The following is a 24,604-nucleotide window of genomic DNA, read 5'->3' on the forward strand; positions in this document are numbered from 1 at the left end:
GAGAACTATTTTGTTGAAAATTGGCCATATCAGAACCGAAGTTCGATAAAACCGATGAAATCGAAATTTGATTACTCAAATTTAATCACAATTCCTCCAAACCAGCCCGGGATCTATTTATATTGTGTAGCAATAAACCCCAAATAAACCGAAATCGAATAAAATTGTACAAAAAGGGAGGGAAAATCTACCAATAGTTGAAGAATCGCGTAACCAAAAGTTGACTGAAAAACTCAAATTGAATCTAAATTTGTTACCAAAATACGAAGAAAAATTAAACTAATGATTGATGGAATAATGGACAAAACATATTTTCATAGACAAAGTATCGTAATGCATCGAAATGCGGACAATTAAGCGCTCACGATGATAAGTTCAATATTGACATTTTTTTTTTCCTGTTGGGTACATTTTCCACTACGACCAGTTATTTCATCTATTGTGGCGGGCCCCTATTTGTTGTAAGCCTTATCAGGGTGTCGTATCGCTATTAGTTGGAGTGATTTCCACTTGCTGACTGTAGGCATGATCCCAATAAGGTATTATAGCACGAATGAACATTATTGCCTTATTGGGGGAAGCTATCCAAACATCTGTAGGTTGCATTAAACCTTTATCAAAGAAATTGCGCCTTCTATGAAAAAGTGCTTCGCAATTGCATAATAAATGTTCCGAACTTTCACTTTCTAGGTTACAGAAACGACAGGTATCATCTTCTAATTTACCTAGTTTCTTTAGGTGGTATTTGCTTGGGCAATGTCCTGTCACTAGGCCAGTGAAAGTGCATAGGTCTTTTTTTGTTAGGCTGAGAAGTCTTTCAGTTACTTTTTTACTTGGTGATATAAATGATTTAGCCTGTCGACCTACTGTACTATGTGCCCAGATGCCATCAATCTTTGATTTTTCCCAGTTCTTTAATTACATTTTGAGGGTACATTCAGGGGTCCCACAAAATGGTTCTGATCCTAGGAATGGTTCCGATGATCCACATCTAGCTAACAAATCTGCTTTTTCATTACCTTCAACTCCACAGTGCCCTGGAACCAAGAATAGGTTCACTGCACTTTTTTTAGCTACCTCTTGAAGAAGTTGAATACACTCCCAAACTAATTTAGAAGTACAGGTAACTGACTTCAATGCTTTCAATGCAGCTTGACTGTCAGAAAAAATGCATATGTTTGCATGTCTATAATTGCGCCTTAGACAAATTGTTGCACATTCAATAATTGCCTGCACTTCTGCCTGAAATACAGTTGGCCACTTGCCCATTGAAATTGATATGTTCACTCCAGGGCCGGTTATTCCAGCCCCGGCTCTTTCGTTTAATCTGGAACCATCAGTGTAGAAAATTATAGATCCTGGGTGAATATCAGGTCCCCCTGACTCCCATTCAGTGCGGCTTGGCTCAGTCACATTGAATAGTCGTTCAAAGTTGTATTGCCTGTTCATCCAGTCCTCCTGAGTTAGTATCGGATTAAGTTTGAATTCCTTTAGAATACTTAAATGACCCCTAAGGTCTCCATCAAAGAACTGTTTTGTTCTTTTCAACCTTAGTGCGTTTTTTTCCGCCTCCAATTGAACGAATAGATATAAGGGAAGTAGATTTAACATTGCATCTAGTGCCTTAGATGGCGTACTACGAATTGCTCCTGTGATGGAAATTGTAGCTAACCTTTGTAATTTTCCTAGCTTTTCCTGAGCATGCTTGGATTTTGTTTTTGGCCACCAAACTAATGACGCATATGTTATTCTAGGTCTCACTATAGCAGTGTAGATCCAGTAGATCATTTTAGGTCTAAGTCCCCATTTGTTACCGAATGTTCTTTTACTAATCCATAATGCATTTGTAGCCTTATGTTTTATTTCATCTAAATGCGAGTTCCAATTGAGCTTGCTATCAAGTGTTACTCCTAAATATTTCACTTTTGGAGAAAACACTATTTTAGTTCCCAGCAAATGCAAATCTGGTATTTTCATTTTCCTTCTACGTGTAAAAGGAACAACAGTAGTTTTATAAGGATTTATAGATAAACCCTCATCATTACACCATGCTATAGTTAAGTTTAGAGCATATTGCAATCTGTCTCTGATTACATGCTCATATTTCCCACGAACTACAATTACAATATCATCTGCAAAGCCTATGATTTCAAATCCTATCCTTTCAAGGAATGCCAGTAGGTTATCTACTACCAATGACCATAACAGAGGTGAAAGGACCCCTCCTTGTGGGCATCCTTTCACAGTTCTTATTGTAACTGTGGCCCCTCCCTGATTACACGTTATTTCTCTTTTTTGTAGCATTTGAAATATCCATTCTACAACAGTTTCATCGAAATTACGCTGTATCATAGCATTTCTCATTGAATTGTGGGATGCATTGTCAAACGCTCCTTCAATATCTAAGAACGCGGCTAGTAGCAACTCTTTGACTTGAAGTGTTTTTTTCAATTTTCGTTACTATTGTATGAAGTGCTGTTATTGTTGATTTTCCTGGCTGGTATGCAAATTGAAGTTTACTGAGTGGTGTCGATTTCAAGTATTGCGATTTGATATAGTCATCAATTAGTTTCTCCATTAATTTCAGCATAAATGACGAAAGACTAATAGGCCTAAACGATTTTGGACTTTTTTTTTATCTTTTTTATTAGCTTTGGGAATAAAAACAACCCGAATTTGTCGCCAATTCTTTGGTATATAGTTCAATCGTAAGCTAGCTTTGAACATTTCTGGTAAGCAGGGCACTACAGTTCCTCCACTTTTCTGGATCATCACAGGACGGATCTCATCGCTTCCCGGTGATTTAAAAGGATCAAATGAATTTATTGCCCATTCGACTCTTGCATGAGTGAAAATACAACTCGCTAGATCTTGCTATTCTGCACTGATCATTTTATGCCCAGGTTTACTGGTATTATCATTGAAATCTTCAGACGGTAAAGTGTGATTCTGTTGCAAATCAGTATGTGGATCTATGCATGTCGTCCTATCACTCAAGACCGGTAGCGATCCTGGAAAATGAACTTGCATCATTAAACTCAAGGTCTCCGATGCATTAGAAGTGAACTTTCCGTCCTCTTTTTTGAGAGTTCCTAAACCATTAGAATGATCTTTTGCCAAAACTTTTTGTAATCTTGCAACGACTGGAGTACTTTCAATGTTTTCACAGGTGTGCCTCCAATTTTTACGTTTAGATCTTCTGATCTCTTTATTATAGGCAGTGAGTGCTTTCCTATATTCATCCCATTGCGAAGTACGCTTTGCTCGGTTAAACATTTTTCGAGCGTTTTTTCTTAAATTTTCCAGCCTAGTATTCCACCATGGTACATCTCTGTCTGTTGATCGTACCTTGACTGGGCAGCTCTTATTGTAAGCTTGAATTATTTTTGTTGTAACATAAATAGAGGTTTTTTCGAGTTCCTCACTAGTTTTAATACTTTTTACAATATTGACATACCATAGCATGAAAAATTACCGTTCCTGTAGAATTAGAAGGCAAGTAGTTTTGGCAGAAATACAAGGAGATTTATAGAAAAAATGGAAAAGTTAGTCACTGTGTCTTCTAAGTGCATCGAGTAGTAATTTCCATTCAAATTTTAATAATTTAAAATTGCATCTGCTAACGACGGAATATGGGTACTGTTCGATATTCGATATGAATCACAGTATTCCACAAAATCATGTTATATTTGTTCAAAATTTGTTAATTTCTTCATTGTGCCGTGATTTGAAATCAGGAAAATTTTGTAGTAATAATTTGAATTCTGGACACATTTTGTCAGCAGCATTTCCGGATTAAAAAGCATAGCGGTATAGTTTCGAAAAATTGTTCAGATTATAGCAAAAGGTGAATGATTTTCTTATACCTGGAGGAACTTATGAAGGTGGCTTTTTGAATTGGAAAACTCTACATGAATCATAGTTCTGTTTCGATGCAAATAGGATTCATTCACCGGGATAAAGTTATTACCATGTTTAAGACATCAGACGAGCATGAATATAACTAATAAATGGTTTCGCGATAAGGAAGCCATTGTGTTAAAAGCAAACCTCCAAACACCATCAATCCTACTCTAACAACCAGCCCAAGGACCCATCAAATGTTGACCAACGGACGTATCCCATCTAGTAAATTATAAATGAAACAAATTGATTGAAAATTGATTTCATTACACGTCCTGTTTCTCCCGCCCATCGTTTTGTCGCATGATACCGACCGCTCTGCAGCTCCCTCCCCTCCCCAGCGACAATTGGGTCAATGCAATCAATCCTTTCGCGGCTCGTCCTTTTCAGTTGTCCGAAGTAGCACTCGGCACTCGGCAGCTCCGACGGAATGGTCAATAAATCGTGCCCAGGTGAAGCCACCGCACTTCGCTTCCTCAATTAGCGTCCCCCGTTGTCCCGCGTTGACCGCTCGCGCCGGTGAAAAGGAAGTGCTTCAGCTAAATACAACAATTATTAATTATTTACACGGAAAAAGTGATCAGCGGGAATTTCTTTCCTCCCCTCCCCGCTTCCGCCGCTTCCCATGCTAGCGTGTTCTTCCGGACGGTGGGTGCTTGCCGGGTCGGGCGTCTAGCGGAGGGAAGGTTTTATCTGCAAATTACAATCACCATTTCGTGTCGCGATGGTGTGTTTAATTTATTTCAGTCGTACTGACCTCGGCGTTCGCGCGCCGGGACTATTTCATTAGATAAATAGTTATCCATCCCCGGTCCGGGGCTGTGGTGGGAGTCCTCTAATCGGACGATAAAACTTTATTTTGGTGTAATTAAAACTGGCTAGAATCACGGAAGGTTTGTTGGTCTGCCACAACCGGGTTCGTCACTTGGTACGGGTGAAATCTCCAAAGCCCTCAATGTCAGAAAATATCCTGCGGTTTCGGGCACAAAAAAAAAGAACAACATGTAAATTTGATCATTTTAATTCCCCACTTTTTAACTAACCCCTTTTTATTGGTATTTTTTCTCCCCTTTTCAGTGCAAACAGTGCGGCAAAACGTTCAAACGCTCGAGCACGCTATCGACTCATCTGCTGATCCACAGCGACACCCGGCCATACCCGTGCCAGTACTGTGGCAAACGGTTTCACCAAAAGTCCGACATGAAGAAGCACACGTACATCCACACCGGTGAGTATTGCAATCTGCGAAATGGCTTGCGACAGAATTTCCTTCGCCCTCCCCCCGCCCTACTCACAGCAATGAATCGTCATCATCTGCCGACCGGCGGAAAAGATTCTCGAACTTGGGTGTGCTCCTCGAAAAATTAGGGACTCAAAAAAAAAAAAATTAGGCTCCTGCTCGAAAACCGACTCGTTGCGGTTATAAATGGATAATGAAAAGCACGAGCCAACATCGAAACGGTCTGTTCGTGTGGTTCTCGGTGCTGGGAAGCGATGGGATATTCAGCTGCTGTGGAGAGCAAGAAAAAAACGTAGCATAGGATAAACAAAATCTGTACCCCCCCCCCCCCCCCCGGGAAGAGAAGTGGGATCGCGGGGGAAATCGGGCGTCGTAATTTGAATGGGAACAGATGGCGCCCCTGCTGGGATCAGTCGTTCGTTCTTCTCCTTTGTTTCTCGCACCCCATTTGGGGGCCACCGCGCTCGGGAACCAGTTTATCTCTGTTACCGAACCTGGCCGATATCTCGCAGTGTCCATCGGGGTTTTGTTTTCGGGAAATGTTGTGATATCGGGGTTCTCCTAATATATTCATTATGTGAATCATTGGGTTTGTTATTGGTATAAACAGAACAAATCCCGCAATTAGGCTTAATCTGGGGGCTAAAACAGTCTCGCGAAAAAATTAAACGCGGTGCGCAATCGGTGGACAAGGAGCCGCAGAATTAATGCTCGGTCGGTAATTATGGACATGATAACATGTAACCGCTGGCCGGCAGCGTACCAACGGCTTCCGTCCCACGCCGGGGGACCGACCAGACTGGGGAACCGGAGTATTTCATGTTTGCAATTGTTCTCCTTCAAATTGAACAAAACTGTTGCTTCCTTTTTCGGTGTGCCAGTATGATTCAGCTCTCCCAGGATCGGGGTTAAGAAATCCGAGCCGCCCCGCACTATAAATTTGTAATGTTTACCAAACAATTAAAATCGTATTACTGGCTCGCTTTTTTGCGGGGAAGGTGGCTACCTATATCCGTAAATGACCAATCTGTTTTTGCGCGAGGGGAGACACTCATTATTATGCAACAGCGATAGCGTCCAGCTGGGGGAGGGGGAGGGGGTCGGTACGTACATAAGCGCGGTGTCGTGCAGACATACCTTCTAAAATAAAAATCAGGAAAGCATACACATATTCTACGAGGTATGTGATTGTTTCCCCCGTCAATGTATGCCAGCTGATAGCATATTATGCTGCTGTTGCGGGGAGTACGTTGACCGTGCTTTATATCTTGATTCAATTAGTTTAATTAATCTGTTTGCATGTGTACTCTGGCTAAATGAGTCTAATTGTGGCGGGAAAAACAAGCGAGGCGGCCGTTTTATGCTAGACGAAGCGGAGAATGGGGTTTAAAGGGTTATGCTCGATGGCGGAACGGGACGTCTGTTGTAGGATTGGGCGATCTTCAGAAATAGATCAATTTTGACGAATCGATTGTCTGAACGGCGTAGGGATCGATTCACTGATTAAACCGGATCCAAACTTAAGTTAAAAAAGAGTTTTTTTTTTCTTTCTTTATTGAAGAGATTTTCAGCCGAAAGCTGGCTCATCTCTGTAAAAATATTTTTATTTATTTAAAATAAAGTTAATAATTACCAAAAAAAAATCGATCTTTGTTGAATCGATATTTGAAAAATCGAATGCTTTTTATTTATTTCCGTATTTTATATAAGTGTCGTCTTATATTAAAACATGGAATTAACATTTCACATTTCTATTCAATCATCAAAGGCATCTTATTTTGATTTTCAGCATGGTCACAGAAAAAAAAAACTCGAAAGCCCAGAAAAAATTTATTTTCCAGGACATTCATCTTGTATCGTTATGGAATCATTTTATTAAATACATTAATTGAAAATAATTATTACTAATTCAACAACTGATATTTGTCCAGAACCTCGCTGACAATAATCACACAAAATCCAACCGTTCCATACGTATGACCTTGAGTCGAAACCTTGGTAATAGACCCGGAAAAGAACGTTTGTTGAAGCAATTTTCGCTGTCCGCCTAGTGAATGTGACGGTGTAAATATAGCTTGTCGCCTACTTTGTAACGACCAAACTTACAAAACTGCTTTACGACCATCAATTTGACAAATGAGGGCCTTGATCCTGAAAGGGATTCAGTATTTACGAATTTGGTCAGGTGATTTTTGGTGGGGTTTAATTCAATGTTCACTCGAAAACAAATTTACATAAAATTTTCTACGATAAAACAGATTAGAAAAATCGAAAAGAAAAGATAGGTTTTCGCGATCTTATAGAGCACAAAGAATCGATCCAAAAAATCGAAAATCGGAGTGGAAAAGATCGATCTTCTCAATATCGATCCAAGATCGCCCAATTCTAGTCTGTTGCATTGCCATGTGTGCAATTGTGAATTTGTTGCTGAATTTTGTAATTTTGTGGAAATCGGGAAGTACGAAGTGTGTCAATTAACTTTCGGGATTGATAGTGAAAATTAACATTTGTTTCTACCCTGAATGGGTCCAAATGTTTGTTCGAACATATTTTGAGAAATAACGCTTTGGTTGAAGCCGATCGATTTCGCCTTGATTTCGTATTTTAGCTTCTATTTTGGGAGAAGAGAATTTTTTCAGTGTGCCAAATCAGATGAATACGGCGAATGATTCCATTCAAGGTACAGTAATGTTTTTTTAATCCGGACACTTTTTAATCTGGACTTTTTTTCATTGTCATATCATACCAAAACCATAACATTTTCTGCATGTTGAATTATTGTGACTGATAGTTACTATTGACGAATCTCATGCCAACTCGTCTTAGGAGTTGGCAGCACCATCTCAGATAGTAGTGAAACGTTGTGGGTGTTAAGACATGGATCATTAAAGCAACTTTACATACTTGAAATATTCGAAAAATAATTAGACTACTTTTTGGAAAAAGACGATTTTTTTTTCTTAGTTTGTTACATAAATTTATAATTTAAAAACAATGATACCTACAAAATTCTTGTTAAAAGACGAAATGTAGGAAATTGTTTAAATTTTCACAAAAAAATACCAAAAATTTTGCTGACAAAAAATTTATTTTAAAAATTAAAATTAATTTTTCTCAAAAACGTATTTTTTTAAATTTCCAAAAATATTTATATATGAATGGCCCTTACAATTTCCAACAAGTCGTCCATACATCGGAAGATGGGCACTTTTACTGGGGAAAAGTTATTCGAACAACAACAATTTCATGTTTTCTTTGAATAAAAATGCAACATATCCTAATTTTGTTAAAAGTCAAGATTGCGATATAGTGCATTCGACAAAGTTAAAATGTTAAAATTAAAATGTTAAAATATAAACTTTTGTCGAAGACATTAACTTTTTATTTTTTATAGCTTTGGAACATATGTCCTTTTTTGTATGAAGACTCCTGAAAAAAATAATATTTTGCTCGTTACATTTTTGTGTGTAAATTCTCACGTTTGACACGTTCTTGACATGTTTCTAAATAGAGAAAAGTTAGCAGAGCATGTGAATTGCGATAATTTATACAAAAAAATGTTACGAACTAAACATTAATAGTATTTTTTCAAAGAAAAAAAAATTAAAATGTTGTTGTTCGAAAAACTTTTTCCATGTAAATGTGCCCATCGTCCGATGTATGGAAAACATGTTGTCAATTTTAAGGGCTATTTATTTTTATTTTTTTCAGAATTTTAAAAGCATGTGTTTTCGAGAAAAATGAATTTTCAAAATATTTTTTTTTCAATGAATTTTTTTTCCAAAAAATTCTTTGATAATTTTTAATGAAAACCAAAATAATTTAATACATTCCATTCTTTGACTAAAATTTTGTAGGTCTGTTAGTTTTTTTCAAAGTTTTTTTTTTAGTTTTGAGTTTTTCCAACTTTTTTTTTCAAAAAATCGCTGACAAATAACTTTATCAGCGAATTTTATATTTCTAGTTATATTTCAAACATTTCAAGTATGCAAAATTGCTTAAATGACCCATGTCTTTACACCCACAACGTTTCACTGCTATCTGAGATAGTGCTGTCAACGGCCAGTCGAGTTGGCATGAAATTCATCTATTGTATCAATTTAGTGTAGTGTCAAGCATTGTATCTAACTGTTGATAAAAATGGAAAAAAACGAAACAAAAAATTGTGTTTCATAAACCCATTTCCGCTATAAAAAGCGCATTTAGACGATGATTTTAAGTTCGGATGACGGATCGAAGTAAATAAGGAAATTTCTTATTGAAGGAGTTGCATAAGAGTGTTAAAATTAAAAGCAAAAGTGTCCGGATTTAATATCAGGGCACAATGAAGAAATTTGCAAATGTTGAACACATACAGCATGATTTCATGGAATTCTGTGATTCATAGCTAACATGAAAACCTTCTTATTCTTTAGGAATGGTAATTTTTCATGCTATGACATGTCAATATTTTTCAGCAGATAATAACTTCATCGTAAGCCCTTAACTGTCAGGATTTCGATGCATTACGATAATCGATTTGTAATCGGCTTCCTTCGACTTTTATGACACCAGAGTGTCACTCATTCGTCACAACGTTTATGTCATTCGAATATTGTCTTGGATATACAAACATCGCCGTACACATCTTTCATTAATTGCAATGTTTCTGATGTATTTTTACCATATAATTTGTGCTCAGAAGCCTAATTGACCTAATTGAAGCCTACTATCATGAGAATGCTACAAATATCTACAAATATAGCGAAAAATCTTCTGCGGAATGAATTTCATATATGTATTGACAGTATTATTTGCAAATATAAAACAGAGCTGATTTTTTCGTTGCAACATGCTAATGATTAGAATTGATTTCTCCTTCAAATATTATTATCTAAGAATAAGTTCATTCGTTAATGAAGTCTGAAGGAAACTGAAAAAAAAAAACCATTAGTAGTCATACAAAAATCTCGAAATTATTGCTGAGACTGCTGATATAAGCGGTCTTCGGGCTTCTAGCGGTTTTTTTTTATGAAAGGTAAATATGTGTTCTTCCTTATGCAAGGACTATGCCTGACTAGGACTGATTCAATAGATTATTTTTAATCAAAGGTAAATATGTGTTCTTCCTCATTTAAGGCTTTACTGTAGTTTGAGTTGATTTCTTGCATAGTTTTCACGGTCTTATAAAGGGCTAATACGTAAGAAAGGGTCTTTTTTACGCCCAGTACATAGTTTTGATAGTAATCACCAAATTATTAGTTTTTTTGTTGTTGCTAAGTAAACTTGCAAAGATCACTTGTAACCATAATGAACGAGAAGTTTGTTTTGTTTATAATTTAACGTTTCATAAACGCAAGTATTTCAGTATCATACGAAATGACAAAAATATGCTATTAATGCTACCTGCATAACATATTTTCCAAAATATTGAGTATTTCTTTTTTAAGCTACACCCAAAATTTATTTTAGCACGTGTTTTGGCATCCTGATTTATTACATTAAATGAGCCTAAAACAACAGAAAATGCGCTACTCCCCCATACTGGTAGATCATTTGTAGTATATATATATATATATATATATATATATATATATATATATATATATATATATATATATATATATATATATATATATATATATATATATATATATATATATATATATATATATATATATATATATATATATATATGCTATAGCAATATCAGAGCAATATGAGCGAGTGAAACAAGAGACAATAAGCACGCATTAAAGCTTTTCGCATGCTTTTCCACATAAACGGCTCAGATCGAAAAGAAAAAGCACTTCTTTTTACTAAAAAAATTCACAACTTCATTTTATGATGAGGTGTAATATTACCATGCATTTATGCAACATCACTAGTGGATAGATGTGGACAGCGTGATCGTGTAAAACTACCTTACATTCCAGTCGGCTTTGGTTCGATCGATTGACGTCGTTTGGGCTTTTCTTGGCTACAAGTCCAAGCTGACATTCAGTCCGAGAGCAAGAGGTGTCTGCTCCCATGCATACAAACATTTTAAAGCTTTTGAATCAGATGCTTTTATTTGCTCATTTCACCCTTCAGCATACGAAAATGATTTTATTTCTGTCGAAGATGAAATGTTATCTCTCGACGCTAGTTTGGGTGTAGAGGCTGTTCGAATTACCCCGCTAGGCTGTCTTACTCCGTTTTCCCCTATAGTTTCGATCAGCGTAATATCGATCGTTCCCAAGGATATTGGTTTTTGACGGTGGGGATCACTTTCATCATCCAAAACAAAACATTTTTCTGAGTAATTTCCAGACATCCAGCGGCATTGGAATTAAGTTTCAGTTGTAATTCCTCTAAGTGTTCTGGTACTCTTAATTTCCTTTCGGTAGACTATTCCTTACTTTTCAACATCTTGCAGATATTAGAGCGCGAACACTTGGACTGTTGGCTGATCGATTCGTTGTTGTTGAAAGTACTGGGAAACATACGAATCCTTTTCTCGTACATTATTTAGTCGGTTTTCTGCTTTTCCGGTTCGTGGTTCGGGATGAGAGAGTCGAAACTATTCTTATTTGGAGTCATCACTTGGTAAATTAAAAAGAAAAACTAAAATATTTCTATCGCTGAATGTTTGATATGTTTCCGAAAAAAATCAATCAGCTATGGTTTTTTTTATCTCGACACTTCAAAAATCTTAGAAAACGAGAGTTCATGATATTCTAGTAAGTCTGGTTTACATATAAAACACAGATGCAAATACAAAATATACAAATCAGTAATCTGATTTAGATACATTCAGAAAAATCGACTAAATGCAAATCTTCAGATGGTGCCAAGTGAAAGTAAAGGTAAAATAAAAAATACGACTCTAGAATGAGGAATAAATACACGAGGTCGAAATATCGCGACTTTAGGATTTCCGTTGGTTACGTATATTCGATTGTCGTTTTTTCGTTGAGTTATATTGGTACGCAAGTCTTAAATTTTTGTTGACAAGTTCGGTCATTTTGAATATTTAGTATATTTTTGACAGCTGATTTGATTCCATGTGTTTTGGATCGTTTTCGGCGTTTGCCTATTCCAAAAATGGATCAAAGAATCTGTATCAAATCTTGTGTGAAAAACAAATGTGTTCGTTTTAATAGAGTGAAGATAATCATAACTGGTGGCGAATCATGAATTAATGGTTATGGCTCCAAAGCTCAATCATCCTAATGGAAGCTGCCGAATTGGAATAGGCAAATATCTAAGAAGAGCCAATACATGTGCAATAGGGTGGCAATGGATGTATGGAAAAAATTTCATCATCGAATTTCAAAAACCGACCAGGTACATTTTGTTTATTGGCCCAAAAAAATGATCTGTGCAAAATTTTAGCTCAATCGGACATGATTTAGGGGTGCATCAAAGCTCTCAAAATTTTGATTTTTTGATCCACGAAAATTTTCCAACGAAATTTAAAAAATCGAATTTTTTTTCTCGATGCCAAATGACTTAAAAATGATTTTTCATATGTTAAGGAAGAAAACAATTGTAGATTTTCAAGAAACATAATCAACATCTAATGAACCCCACCCTCACACCGCTCGTGTGTGGGCCAAACCTCAGCTTCGCGGATCAAGCCACAATCCCGGCGGATCAGTCCTTCGACGGGTTCGGGTTCGAACAAATCGAACACAATGCAAACCCAGCGGAAACTTCTACCGCGGCGCTGGCACCCGCTTTGGAAAGCGGTTCCAGCGAACCGCCGCCGATATCCTTATTTGGGGCTGCAATCGGTCTCTTTGTAGGCAGCGCCCCATGCGCTGACACATAAACTCGCGCAGGCTGGCTGGCTGGGGCGCCTCTCCAAAACAAACACCCGCGGGTGAGGGAGAGGGAACTGGGCGAATGGGGGAGTAGTTATCGGGAAATTTATTAACCCAAAGCCACTTTGGTACGATAGAAAGTGAAACCACGAAACGACGGAACACGAGAGCACGAATGTGAACAACAAACGGGGGCACTTTGTGTTTACCTTCCGTTCTCTCGGTACAAATTTGAGCAAATTTATCGCCTCATTTCGTAATTGAGAGTTGCTTTTTCGTTGTCTTTCTACTGGGGACGGGGGATGGTGAGCTGAGTGGGATTGCACGTGGACAAAAGGACACCGAAGGGAAAATTGAAAGCGACAGGAAAATAAAAACAGTGGCAGTTGATTTGATGTTTATTTTGGATTTGCGTGTCAGGAGTGGGCATTTAGTGTGTGCTTCCCTTGTCGGTTATTGGGGTTGTGGAGGAACACCTGACTGGGAATTCTGGCTAAGTTTTGAAGCTACATGCAAAGTGGCAATTACAAACGTAATTTAATAAATTTGAAAGAGGGAGGCTTATAATGATTTCATTAGTGTCGTTGCAGACACGACTTCCAGAGATATTGGATTGTTTATTGAGTCGACCCTTTGTCTTGATTTGTAAACACTCAAATATGAATGAAAAATTAATACTTATTTGAAGATTTTGCGGATAAGTTTCACTGTAAAAATCAAACAGTTCCGTAGATCTGGCATCTCTGCCAGCTGAGAGCCAGATCCAGCTGGAAGCAGCGGTTATTAATCACATCAAAAGCTCTGTTTAATTGGATTTTAATTTGTCCATGTCACGCTCAAATCCCACCATCCTGTGGACCTCCCGATATGACGAAACCGACCGCTCCCGTACAGAACAGGACAAACGCTGTCATGAAGCTCGCATTCCGTTCACGGTGGCGAAGAAGCCGCCTCACAGCCGAGTGCCGTGATTGTTCCCGACGGTGTCCCTGGAATTTCCACGAGATTGTGGGCCATTATCCCATCGCAAATGTGCGATGGCATTAAGAGGTTCGTCTCTTGGAGACGACCTTCTTCGGGACAACTTTATGATTGATGATCTTATGCATCACGAAGTGATTGCCGTTTAAATCTTAAAAGTGTCGGGAGCAGGATTGCAGCAGTCATGCGATATTTATTCCTCTGACATCAGCCGGAATGTTCAAATTTGCTAACAAGTTTCTTTTTCTATCTTCATTTACAGGTGAAAAACCCCACAAATGTGTAGTTTGTCTGAAGGCCTTCAGCCAGAGCTCGAATTTGATTACACACATGCGTAAACATTCCGGCTACAAACCATTCTCGTGTGGACTCTGCGAGAAAGCCTTCCAGCGGAAGGTGGATCTGCGGCGTCATCGCGAGGGACAACACAGCGATGTGGTTGGCGGGGGATCCGCCACTCTTCCGGGGGAAGACTACAAAGCAATGATCGCTTCCCCGAGTAGCGTCTCAAACGCCCCCGCTAGCGGTGGCAGTTCCAATAGCAGTGCACCCTCTCATGCCGCCGTTGCGGCGGTTGCCGCGGCGGCAGTGGCTGCAGCAGCGGCTGCTGCGTCTTCCGCCAGTACCGGATACCACCACCACCACCACCACCAACAAAATCATCATCAACACCATGCGGACGTTAAAATGGAAGTTAGCAGCAGTTGTTCCTGATTCGGTGCGGACTGGGTTATCTCGGTGACGGCGATTTAGTTTATATTTATGTTACTCTCGAAAACGCTGGGCCTAATGACGATGACTGCCGAGAATGTATAAAAAATGTATCGAGGGTACAAGAGAGGAACACTGACAGCAACAGATGTTGCTTAATTTGGGTGTTTTTTTCTTTATGATCTTCGGGGCTAACCAACCGAAAACGATCGTCTTCTACCGTTGTTGTTGTTGTCGTTGTTGTCTTGCACGCCACAAGCGTCAGATGACGTTTTGGCATTTTTTTTGTGTGTTTCTCTTCCACTCAGTGCAACCGAAGAAAAACCACAAATCCAGACGAGGTGCAAAACGCGTGCCTTAGCGTAATCAGTGTTCTAATGTAGTTCTTAGTCACATATTAAAAAACCATGTACATATAGTCACATCGAGTCGCAAACGTACTGCTCGTAAACGTTAAGTTATCCCAAATATTCCGTTCCGATGTTTAGTTAGAGAATACTTAGACCTAGTGAAACCAAAGTTTATTCACTTCTGCTATGACGATTCCAAATTGAACGTACATTTGTTTAGGATTCCCCCTCCCAAAAAAAAGCGAAGCTTCAAAAACCAAATCATGTAAATGAGCACTTAATTTGTAAACGTGTACATAAACTTAACTTATTTAGCCATTAGTCTATGTTTCGTACCCATCGTCTAGTCTTCTGTGTGTAAAAACTAAAACATAAAAAAAGAAATCAAGAAATACAACCGGGAAACCCTTCAAGTCGCTCCCCGGAGCCGGTAGGGGTTTCCCGGAGGGAAACGAGAGGCGCTTTTGTTACCGAACAAACACGTACCCCGCCGCAAGGACACAAACGCCACCGCGTTTGTGCGGGTGTACACCCGAAGGCCAGCGGGCCACCGAAGAACCCTGCGCCCCACGGCCCTTCGGAAAAAAACCAGAACATATTAGTCATGAATAGAGTTCTCACTTTTATTCATAAACAGCTACCGAACCAAAGACTCTATTTGTAGAACCGAGTAAATCGAAAGCACTTTTGTAATTGTATACTTACTGCTGCTGCTGCTCTGTTTCGTATCCCTACTCTGTCCTGCTGTGCCCTTATGCACCATCGAACCCGTCCGATTAGTTGCGTTCCATTTTATAATTCCGCAATTTTTTATTTTACATCGAGTTTACTCTCTATCCGTCTCCGATGACTGTTTCGGTGTTTGTTATTTAGTGTGTAGATACGAAGTCGGCTAAAATGAAGATCGTCCAAAAAATTAGCGTTAGGCACAGATTTCACTCCGCGTTTATCTCCAATTCAAAATCGTTAGCACAATAATAATTTATGCTAGTTAAATATATTTCCGTGTACATACAGTTAACATAGTCGATAATATTCTTGTACTATTTTCGTCATTTCAAAACATTGGATGTACTTTAAACTATTACTTAGAATCGTAGCTGTTAGAACGTTGTATAATTTTGGGTATAATGTAGAATCGTGTAAATTGAAAAAACAATAAAAATATCGTTACATAATGAGCTCTTCGTGTGTTATTTAAACATTGAAAGAAATATCTGAATTATAATATCTGAGATTAGGTCCCATATTCTTCATATTTTCAATAACAGTATTGCTTTTATTCTACCACTAGCTCACCCGGCAAACTTCGTCCCGCCCAAAATTTATTTTCTTATTAAGTGCACGTTCATGGGTCCAATCGCAGAACTGTTCATTGATTGATCTTCTAATCTACCCTTTAACATTATTTTTTAACTATAAAATTTCAGTACTTTTACCAAAACTCGACATTATAATATCAGATTATTTTCAGACACAATTCTCGTGCAAGATTTTTCATCCACTTGCAAATAACATGTTTCTCCGTTACATGGAATAAATATTTGATACAGAAAATATGATAGAATGAAGACGGCCCTAAATCGGACAATTCCTTTCTCGAGTTTTGCTCTTATCAACACATTCGGCGATCCATTTTTATTTCTATAGATATAGGAGTGCGTTTTATCACATTAAAATCCATTTCCACTTCCGAACGAAGGTCAATTTCGTTACCGCAAACATCAAATGGACTAACAACGCTTGTCAATATGTAATTGTAAAACGAATGTGAATTGAATTTTTAGAATTTTCCCATTTTCCTTCAGAGTTTTCCAAAAAAATTCCATTTTGTCACACTGGTTTACGGTTTGAAAGAAAATGAGATATTTTTTTGGGATCCGCGCGTTTTATACACTAAGGCAAGGCGCAAATTGAGACGCATATAGCGCGAGTAACTTGGCGCGATATAGCGCCTGTTTTTGTGGCTAATGAAAACAGATAGAACGGCGCAAATTGGCCAGATGACGCGAGATGGTGGAGCGCTCGTGAGACACGACTCGCGCGACGCTGTGGCTGAACCACAGTTTCTCGTGCTGGTCATGCCAGATGTGGTAGTTGTGTTGGTGAACAATCATATAGCGCCGTGGGTTTGACACTGTATGGCTGTACTGGTCGGGTGATTGTGTTAGTAAATAAATATATCGCGCAACTCTGTGTTAATCAGTCATTGTATGCGAGTGGCATGTTATTTACACCAAACTGCGACTCAATATGCGCTCCACCACGCTACGTTTGTGGCACGAATGAGTCGTGTTGATAGTCTCGTGTTCGCTTACGAGCGCTATACGCTTCTCAATTTGCGCCTAGCCTAACGGTACACGCTCACAGGATAGAGACAAATCGGCAGACTCAGCCAAAGGGGCGAGTCCAACGAGACGAACGAATGAGCGTTAAAAGGCAGCGATGGCAAAAAAATACATCTAGAGGCGAATGAACTGCAAAGTTTAAAGCCTCTTAAAACAAAGAAGAAGAAGAAAAATACATTCATTACGATTTGTTCGCTCGTTGGATTCACATGCAGGCTAAAAAGGGTCCTTTTCAGGATCACAAAATTATCTTCAATCTAAAGAGTTCAATGTTTTGTTATCACTCGATATCCCCATCTTGTTCGGCTAAACCTTCCTGTTTAGCGATTTGTTGCCACTCGCCACAGCTTTCACAGTTGTAAATTTTTTTTCCATCCAGCTTTGTGACATGTTGTACAGTAAATTACATTCAATGCGACGTGCCGAAGTGCCACTCAGCATTGGAGGCGATTTTAACCTGTAATTGAACATTTGCGATGACAGTGGTACAGTGTCGACTTTCAATGTGGGGTCATAATTTGGATTTCTATGTTTACAAAAATGTCCAATTAAATATGTCGCATTACATGTCCGTCCAATTAGCTAAATGTCGAACTAATTGTAAATTACTGTACTTTCAATCTGGAAACAATTAAAGAATTGGTGAAAATTGAATAATCAGGATAGTCCCCAACTATCAATAAGCTCAGAACAACTGCCAAATTCACATACTCATCAGATACTGGCAAACAAATTATGAAAAAATCAATTTGTGTTTTATTATTATTTTGGATATTATTTTAGAAAGCATTGAACTGTATTTCGTAAACTCTTTTTTGAAAGGTTTAATGGCCCTGATAAGCGCCTTGTTTTATGGAATGGTTCCAATTTAGAAAATTTTTTATACTCGTGGTTTTGAAAAAAACCATTTCGAACGCCCTCGATGCCGCCTTGTTCTGGATTTGCCACCAAAGCAGATTGTATACAGAACAAACTTTTTTTTCTGCTACCAGCTGCCGTTTTGCGATTGCGTTTGCCACTCGCCACTCGCTGCAACTGCCTGTTGTTGTCTTGATGCGTTCTGTTCTGAATGCGGGTTTTCTTATCGTCGCGAGCAGCTTTGCCAGCTAACTCGATCACTTCGGCGGCCGAAACTATATAACGCCGGCTAGGTGGACTGGTGCACTGGTACTAACGCGCTCGGCCTAGCTACCCTTGCGGGGAACTCCAGATCAGCACTGTTCGAGCGGGATTTTGCCTTTCCCTTCACTTTTCCTCCTTTACCATGTCCAGACATGGCTGCTTGGGTTGGTTTGTTGATGTGTTGTGATGCGAACCGATGTGGTGTACGGTTTGAATGAGAATGATCGTTACGGCAGCGGAGCGGGGATTTTTATGCTGACTGGCTGCCTCGAGAATTACGCATGTGTGAGACTGCGACCAATGTTTCGTTCATTTTTTTCTTTTTCCTTTCCAATCGTGCTTCATTCTATTTCGCTGCTGCTCTGGTTGCCCGTTTTGGTCGGTACGATTTGAGGAGCACAAAATGGACCAATCAAAAATGGGCACACAGGGCATTTTAACAATGCTTGATATTTCACAATTATTCAATTATTTATCTCAAGAAAAATGAAATGTTATTCGTTATGATAGATGCGTAGATATATTTCCTATCAATTGATGCAAAAACCTTTGCGATCTATTGAGAAATGCTCGAGTTATAAGCGTTCCAAATCTTGCATTTTTTTCCTACTTCCTTGTTCAGTGCCTAGATTTCCATTTCACCCCCTATATCTTCCGGTTAGACGTAGTTCTACGTCAAAACTCCTACATATCAATTTTCATGTCGATCGGTTCAGTAGTTTCCGAGTCCACAAGAATCAGACAGACGAACAGACAGACAGACAGACAGAAATCCATTTATATATATATACAGACATTCCACGCCAAACCGATACAGTGGTTCTCAGATTTTCATCAAAGGCGGTGGTTTTGTTCTTTATTGCAAATTGTTAGACCCGCATTTTTTTTATTTTTTTGTTAGGGTGACCATTTCAATTTAGGGTCGATTTTTACGCATTTTTGCCAAATATGACTTTTTTCTTAAATTCATAACATTCGAACCACTGGACCAATTCAGATGTTCGACATATTAAATTAAAGCCAATTAGCTGGTCTTATTTGGAAAAATACTACAGTTGCAGTTTTGAATTATGTTTTCGTTATTATTGATTTTATTTGTTTTCTATAGTTTTCATGGTCTCGGGACCAAAGGCGCTATATATTTTCATATTTTTTCTGGAAAGCTGAGGATTTTTCACATAACATATCTTGAAACCAGGGAGGCGATTTTTTGTGTTATATATACTAGCTGACCCGGCAAACTTCGTCCAGCCCAAAATTTATTTTTCGTTATCACATCCACGTTTTCTTACTAAGCGCTGTTTATGGGTCCAATCACAGAATTATTCATTGATTGATCTTCTAATCCACCCTTGAAAATTGCCTTTTACTATAAAATTCCTAGTACTTCTACCAAAACTCGACATTATAATATCAGATTATTTTCAGACATAATTCTCGTTCAAGATTTTTAAACCACTTTCATACAACATGTTTCTCCGTTACATAAAATAAATATTTGATACAGAAAAATATGATAGAATAAAGACAGTCCTAAATCGGACAATTACTCCTCGAGTTTTGCTCTTATCAACACATTCGGTGACCCATTTTTATTTATATAGATATATAGTGCGTTTTATCGCATAAAAAAAATCAATTGTCATGTTTGGTTGGAATATGTTTGGTTGAAATATGTGTATTATTTTTACGGGACCCCGTATCCATTTCAGAGGAGGGAAGGGTGTCATACCATCATAGACACATTTCTCATATTCAAAAATCTTCACATGCCAAATTTGGCTCCATTTGATTAGCCTCCCCTTAGAGAGGAGGGAGGAGTGTCGAACCATCATAAAAACATTTATCGCACCCTAAAACCTCTATATGCTAAATATGGTTCCATTTGCTTGATGAGTTCTCGAGTTATCCAGAAATTTGTGTTTCATTTCTATGGCAGTCCACCTTTTAAGAAGGTGGGAGGAGTGTTGAACCACCTTAGAAATGTTTCTTGCCCTCCTAAAACCTCCACATGCCAAATTCGGCTTCATTTGCTTGATTAGTTTTCGTGTTAGGCAGAAATTTGTATTTCATTTATTTATATGGCAGCCCCCCTTAGAGAGGGAAGAGAAGTGTCGATTCACCATAGAAACGTTTCATGCCCCCTAAAACCTCCATATGCCTAATTTGGTTTTATTTGGTTGATTAATTCTCGAGTAATACGGAAATTTGTGTTTCGTATGTATGGCAGCTCCCCCCTAGAGAGGGGGTGGAGTGTCTACCCACCGTATAAACATTTATTGCACCCTAAAACCTCCACATGCCAAACTTGGTTTCATATGCTTGACTAATTGTCGAGTAATGCAGAAATTTGTGTTTCATTTGTATGGCAGCCCCCCTTACAGAGGGGGAGGGGTCTCGAACTATCATAAGAACCTTCCTCGACCCCAAAAACCCCTACATACCAATTTTCATGTCGATCGACAAGACAGAAAGACAGGAAGACAGAAAGACAGAAAGACAGACAGACAGACAGACAGACAGACAGACATCACTCTATTTTTATATATATAGATTATATTCTATGATCGATAAGATTTCACATTTTTTGCTTAACTATATCCACACAGTTGTATTCACAATTAGCTATGATAGCAAATGAGCTCAGAAAACTGTTTGAGCTAACATGCCAAAAGTAATCATGTAGGGTATAGGTACCTATCGCCGCAATAGTACCTATTATGATAATACGAGTGAGTTTTTCCTTGGTTTAGAACGCATAAATTAATTTTAATGGTGCTAATATGAATTCTAAACATCAAAAATCTCTTCTTTATCGATTTAGATACTTGTTTCTATGTTTCTATCTCACTTCAGAGAGAGGCCTAGCAACAAGGAGCAGGCTGTTATTTTCCATTCGGGAAGCACTCAACAACAGTCTAATCTAGAGATGAAACGGATATTCGGTAACAATCAGGATCCTGCCTATCCGGCCAACATTTGGTATCCGGCCGTATACCTGATATTAGAGAAAAAACAATAATTTATCATTAACAGGAGATAATTCACAATCGGAACTTGTTGATGCTTGTTGATTCTTTTTCGAATTGTAGCTCATTAAGTGTACCCTCTCTCAGATTATTATCTCTGAAGTTCTTAGATTTTAATCTTGAATATACATAATTGGTTGATGTTCTTTGCATATTGAAATTATGTGGCACTAAATCTGTCTGGAAGGCCATGGTTATCGTGAGAGAAAATCAAAGAGAATCGATCGAAGCAAAAGCAAAAATAAGGCAAAAATTGCCGAATAATAAATAATAATAAATAATGAGTCTTGTACAGAATTTATTGGATTTTTCAAAAAACGCATTCTGGTTTGGGAATAATCATATTATTGGAAATGCATTCATTAGGAAAAGGGAAATTTGTCATTCTATCGAAACTTGTAGTACGATGACTTACAGGAGCGTTCTTGGAATCAAATGAATGCTGATTGATAAGGTTAATTGGATTTGCTACTGACTTGGTTAATAAAACACTGCGCTAATCTGCAAATTCTAAAAAAAAACAGAAAAAATGGTTTTTTTTTCTTTCCAGTATTGTTATCCAATTCACCTACACACACAAACAGATAGAAACAGATAGAAACATTCAAGTATTACATCTCAAAACTCTAAATGAATCTTTAAAATAATGTGTATCCCATCTTCATGCGTTGGTTTTTCACGAAGTTACAGTATTTCTAAAACCACAGTTAAAAATTTCGACTTCCCGCTCCGTTCCTATATTTTTTCGTCAAGTGTACAATTAACGACAGCGTATTGCATTATAGGAATGAGATTTAAAGGCATAGTTTTATTTAAAAAAAATACTACCAAAGTATTATTTGAATCCTATTAACACAAAATACGTGTACGAAATTTGGAACATAGATTTGACATTGTCGATTTTTACCCACGATACAAAATTTGATCCAAGGTTGACGCTCATATTTTTTTTTTTTTTTTATTGAAAATATCTTCGCTATAAAAATGTAACGCACAGACATAACTTATCAGTTAATTCTAATTTTAAACAAATTTTTGGTCATTCCAAAGTCAAAAAAATCTGAAACTTCGTTGAAGCGATTGCAGCAGACGTCCAGAGGATTATTCATCCCATATAAGGTGCGATGGTTTGAACGACGGAAAAAATCCACTTGACGCGTCACCCGAAGAGGAATGTTGAAGCGTAATTTCCCAAGTAAGTCAACACAATCGACGTGGTTTGTCAGAACATCAAATATGAGCATACGTTGAAGGAGTATTCGTCTGCTTGATAGTGTCGGTAGGTCGATCAACATGCATCGGCTTTCATAAGATGGCAGGATCGTCCTATCCCTCCAGTTTAGGCGCCTTAGAGCATATCGAACAAAATGCTTTTGAATCCGTTCGATCCGGTTGATGTGAACAGCGTGATACGGAGCCCAAACCTGCACTCCATATTCTAATACACTGCGCACAAGTGAGCAGTACAACGTTTTCAAACTATACACGTCCTTTAAGTGATTTGTGGTGCGCTTCAGGAATCCAAGTATAGAATACGCTTTGGCCGCTACTGCGGCGATGTGTTCAGTGAATCTCAATTTGCTGTCGACAAGTATTCCAAGGTCCTTTACTGTGCTGGTACGTTTCAAAATTGTGTTTCCCATTTTGTAGTCGATAAAAAGCGGAATACGAGAACGGCTGAAAGAAATCACATAGCATTTGTTGGCATTGACTTCCATTCCATTTAATCGGCACCATTCCAATAGCGACTCGATGTCCATTTGAAGTGCGTAGCAATCCAGAGTCGATGTAACTACTCGGTAGAACTTTAAATCGTCAGCGTACAACAGCTTCTTAGATTTTAGCTTCGTGCAGAGGTCGTTAATGAAGAGAACAAACAGCAAGGGTCCGAGTATGCTGCCTTGAGGAACTCCGGACCGTATATGAACAGGATCAGAGCAGGAATCGCCTATCTTAACGAAGGAGATGCGGCCCGTGAGGTATGAACAGATCCATTGTGTAAGCCACTCTGGAAGTCCCATACGTCCGAGCTTCTCAACTACCAAAATGTGCGGTACCTTGTCGAAAGCTTTGGCAAAGTCCACATAGACAGCGTCAACTTGCTGTCGCTTCTCCATTTTGTCTAGAAGAGTCGATACGTAGCTTAGCAAGTTGGTAGTGGTTGAACGTTTCTTCATGAAACCATGCTGGTCATTGGAAATGATGCATTTGGTAGACTGATAAAGTACATCATGCACCATGGATTCGAAGACCTTAGGCAGACAGTTGAGAATGGAGATCCCTCGATAATTTTCGACATCATGTAGGGAGCCAGATTTATGAATTGGTTTGATTGAGGCGCACTTCCAGAGCGTAGGAAAGCTCTTCTCATTGAATGAACGGTTGAATAAAATACTTATGGGTAGGGCTAGGGAATTTGCGCAATTTTTAACGAAGAACGGAGGCAGTTGATCAGGACCAGGGCCTTTTGATCCATCGATGGATTGTAGTTTTAGCAACACCTCATGGGGCGAGAAACTCATCCGGGGTACGTTGACATTATATTGCGGAATAGTGTTCAGGTAGGTTTCAGACAAAGGTGGTGAGTTGTTACTTGACACACTTTGAAAGAAAGACGAGAACATATCTGCAGATTCTTTTGACGTACTGGCGGTCATTCCTCGGTATCGTACGTTTTGTGGTATTCCTTTTATCATTTTCCGGTCGTTTATAAATTTCCAAAAATATTTCGGGTTTTCTTTCACACTATCTTCGACGCGATGAATATAGTCACGAAAACATTGTGCATTCAAAGAGTTGTATTGCGCCTCTATTTCATGCATTTCTGTTTTTCGTAACTCGTTCCTACATTTGAAAAATCGTTTCCTAGACTTGCGAAGACGATTTCGGAGATTTCGAAGGTCCGCATTCCACCACGGATGGTTCTTGTCAAATTTTCTTTTCCTTCTTCTCATTGGTACGCTGGTTCTTATAATCCGAAAAAGCTCGTCATAAAAACGGGCAGTCGCCTCGTCAACCGATTCTTCTTCCAGTATTTGATTCCAGTCAACTTGTCGAAATTCCTCATCCAAGGCAGTAAGATCACACCTACTGAAATCATAGCAGTCAATCTCCTCGTCGAGTATATGCTGCT

General features: G+C 38.5%; 1 protein-coding gene across 1 annotated transcript in view; it reads left to right on the forward strand.

Moving 5' to 3' along the window:
* Window positions 1-16,123, forward strand: part of LOC129768029 (zinc finger protein sens) — a 42,704-nt gene extending 26,581 nt beyond the window's left edge. Inside the window, exons 5-6 of the mRNA XM_055769390.1 lie at window positions 4,981-5,131; window positions 14,174-16,123. Of these exons, the coding sequence (XP_055625365.1) occupies window positions 4,981-5,131; window positions 14,174-14,625 (603 nt within the window). The 3' untranslated portion in view covers window positions 14,626-16,123. The remainder of the gene's footprint in view (window positions 1-4,980; window positions 5,132-14,173) is intronic.
* The last annotated feature ends 8,481 nt before the right edge of the window (window positions 16,124-24,604 follow it).

Source organism: Toxorhynchites rutilus, chromosome 2, assembly GCF_029784135.1.
Source record: "Toxorhynchites rutilus septentrionalis strain SRP chromosome 2, ASM2978413v1, whole genome shotgun sequence".
In the NCBI taxonomy this organism is placed as follows: Eukaryota; Metazoa; Arthropoda; class Insecta; order Diptera; family Culicidae; genus Toxorhynchites; species Toxorhynchites rutilus.